Source organism: Salvia splendens, chromosome 9 (genome assembly GCF_004379255.2).
Source record: "Salvia splendens isolate huo1 chromosome 9, SspV2, whole genome shotgun sequence".
Classification (NCBI taxonomy): domain Eukaryota; kingdom Viridiplantae; phylum Streptophyta; class Magnoliopsida; order Lamiales; family Lamiaceae; genus Salvia; species Salvia splendens.
In genome coordinates, this window is record NC_056040.1 from 16,172,962 (window position 1) to 16,176,792 (window position 3,831).

Here is a 3,831-nt window from a genome sequence, read left to right on the forward strand (position 1 = left end):
ATTACTTTACTATCTCCACTTTAACCTTTAACAGATCAATTTCTTAATTTTCGTGTCCAAAAGAAATGATCCAACTACCTTGGGACGGATGGAATATTTAGTACAACCTCCACCCAAAAAAAATGTTACATTTGTGGGACGACACGAATTTTAAGAGGTTTTGTTTTGTACGTTAAATGGAAAAAGAAATAGTATAATATTTATATTATTGTAAGGGATGTTTAAGTGGGATGCATGTAAAAACGTATAAAATGCTCTTCATTGGAGGCAATTTAGTTTAAAAAATTGAAAATGTGCAAACAATATTATTAAGGACTATTTGTTTAATTTTTGTCTGTATAAATCTGTTAAGTAGTTATTATTGAAGTAAATTTCGTTATGAAATGTAATAGAAGATCTCTTACGATTTACTGCTAGATGAAAACAAACAAACATGCTAGATGAAATTTACATGCTAGATCTCTTACGATTAAGAACACGATATTGACGAAAACAAACATGCTAGATGAAATTTACAGGTCTTCTCTTTATATTAGAGTCATATAATATAAAATTCAACAGAATAATTTAGTTTCACATGACACCTGGTTGGCTGGTTCATATTCTGTAGTCATAGGCGACTAAATTTCCATAATCTCAAGTCTCAATCAACGTTAATAGGAAGTCAAGAGACATTCAGAAAATAAAAAAACAAGAATATGAAACGAAGAAAACACTCTTGACGAATATAACTAGAAAATGTCCGATTGAAAATTACACTGCCGGCCATGTTTGGTTGACGGGAAAATAAAGTTGGCAATGAAAATGATTCTTGAGAAAATGAATCCCGGGAATATGATTCCTAATAACTTTACTTTCCTATGTTTGGAAAATATCAAGATTTTAAATTTATATTTAATTTAAACACCAAACTAAAAATATACTTATTATTTTTTATTTATAAAAAAGAATAATAATGTAAAATTTTAATAAATTATTAATTACATATTATTATGTTTTTATTACGATGGATAGTTTAAATATGAATTACCCACCATAATATATAATAATATAATTATAATTATAATTGTAGTACCATGGAGTACTATACTCATTTATTATAATAATAAATATAATAATTATTTTATTATAATATTTATGGATATTATAATTGAATTAATTTTATAAATCAAAATTGCACTATGACTTTATTAATTAATTATTAATTTATAAAATATAATAACAATTATTTATTATACGTTATATTGTATAATTATATTTAAACTATTTAATAAATTATTAATTACTATTATGAATTATTATAAAATATAGTTATAATTATGATAATTTTAATTATAGTTATTTATTATAGTGAAATTAAGTATGACTTATAATTTTAAATTATTTTTAAAACATTGTAATTATTATTATTATTACTACTATTATTATTATTATTATTAAAACTACACTATATTGCATTAAATATGTAAGAATCCTAAAACTGGGAAAAAGAATACCTAAGAAAAGTTAGGATTCGGAATCCTAGAAAGTTGTACTAACTTTCCTTGTTGTCGGATTCTGATTACCTTTTTAGTTTGATTAAAAATCGAAACAAACACAAGAATTTAAAATTTAAGGAATCAGATTACTTTCCCAAATAGAATCCCGTCAACCAAACATGGCTGCATTCATTCGCCATCAAAGATCTTAATTATATTGTCATTTTAGAAATTAGAATATCCACAGTTAAATATCCTATTTTACTTTTAAGTAAATTGACTCATATTCAACTAACTTATTCTCAAGAAAAATTACTATTATATAAAAATAAGTTATACTTCATCCGTCTCTTAAAAATAGATTACATTTACCATTTTGGAATTTTCCTTAAAAATTGATCAATTTTATTTAAGGAAACTTTTTTGTTTTTAATTAGGTGGGTCCAATCTCCACCAACATTACTCCAATTATTTTTTTCTTTTTATCTCTCTCTTACTTTATCAATTATGTATTTTTAAAACTCGTGTCATTTCAAAACTTGCCTATTTTATGAGGAGGAGGAAAGTATTTTACTAATTATTTTCTCTTTATTTTTATAAATTACATAACATTTGTTCAAATCAAAGTTAGACATTTATTCATATGAACAAGGAATACAAAGTCAACAGTCATATAAAATAGAAAATCAAAACTATGACCAATTGTAAAACCAGATTAAACTTACTCAAATTATTATTACTTGGCAATTTCATCAACTCACTATATAAACCCATCAAAATCACATCACTTAATATAACGAACTTTCCTCAAATATCTAAACCCTATATACACATTTTTTTTCCATGGTGAGCCTAAATATTTATGCAGTTTTGATTGTTCTTTATTTGTTTGGTGCGACGCAAATAAACAGTCGGAAAATAGGTGATGAAGTAGATGAACTCGAGCTCGATTATATATGCCTCAAAAATGAAAAGTTAGCCAAAATTCAATTCTACGCCCAAGACATAGTGGGCGGCCCAAATGCAACAGTTCACGAGGTCGCACGCGCCGCCGTCTCCACAGACGCGCTTCTTTCCTTCGGGAAAGTGTTCGTCGTCGACGACGTAGTCACTGCCGGACCCAGCGCTGACACAGAGGCGCTGGGCAAGGCGCAGGGCATCATAACCTCGGCCGACATGGCGAATGCAGCGATGGCGATGAGCTACAACGTCGTCTTCACGTCGGGGGAGTACAACGGGAGCAGCCTCAGCGTCGCCGGCCGGAACGAGGTGGCGGAAGAGCGGCGCCGGGTGGCAGTCGTTGGGGGAACGGGGGTTTTCCGGTTCGCGCGCGGCTACGCAGTGTTCAGCACCTACTCGAGCGCCGTCAGAGAGGATTCCAGCCTCTATACCGTTATAGAATACACCATCTACTCCACCTTTTGTCCCTAGCTATTTATTTATATTAGTAGTATGTTTCTATTTTGGACCTCCAATCTCACATAAATATAATTCATTTGTATTCCCTCTTCAATAAGGAGTAATAACTTTTGGTTGTTAATGGACCTATTATGGTCTGAATCTTTGTCATATTTATGGGTTCATTTAGAAGTTGGGCTTAAGAAACTTATTAATCGATCTTTGAATAATTTATCTTTGTTCCTGCTTCTTTTATTTTAATGTTACTTTTTTGTTTTATGTTATAGAGGATCACTAGTATAGCTGTATAGGAGTATTTTAATTACTACTAGTGCTCCTTGGCCTTTCCAATTTTTCACCAAAATCAATTGGGTCCATTATCCAATTGATCAATATGAACTTGAATTTCACGTTACGCAAGTACAGTACTAAAATATAAAAATTATATACTATTTATTAATTAATGCAAAAATCGCAGCTGTAACTACTACCCCACCTGCAGCTTCGTTGATTCTATTATAATAGTGTAAGGGCACCCCCAACGCGTCTCGCGGATGTCCCTTATCTCGTCCCTTCGAGATGAGACGGGAGCGAGATGCGTTGCAGCGTCCCGTCTCGTCCTCAGCCCACCGAGACACCCGTCACGCCGAGACGGCGGGCGAGACAGCTCGCCACGCGCCTGCGCGACGAGGCGCGCGCTGGAGTCACACGTGACGCCCACTCGCCGGCCCGCGAGTGGGCGTCGTCACACTGACGCAATAAATTATTTTTTAAAAAAAAAATCGAATTTAATAAATAAATAAATAATTAAAAAATAAAAAATGGTCATTTTAAAAAAAATTATTTTTTTTCTTTTTTTATTCTATAAATACTCCTCTTTCACACACACAAACACACATCTATTCTTCTCAAATCATCTCTCTTTCCACTCCAATTTTCAACTCAAATCATCTCT

General features: G+C 31.8%; 1 protein-coding gene across 1 annotated transcript; it reads left to right on the plus strand.

The window, feature by feature from the left end:
• Positions 1-2,290: 2,290 nt before the first annotated feature.
• On the plus strand, positions 2,291-3,106 carry LOC121747438 (dirigent protein 1-like). The gene has a single exon (XM_042141473.1). The coding sequence runs from the start codon at positions 2,322-2,324 to the stop codon at positions 2,907-2,909; it is 588 nt and encodes a 195-aa protein (XP_041997407.1). The 5' UTR covers positions 2,291-2,321; the 3' UTR covers positions 2,910-3,106.
• Positions 3,107-3,831: the final 725 nt, after the last annotated feature.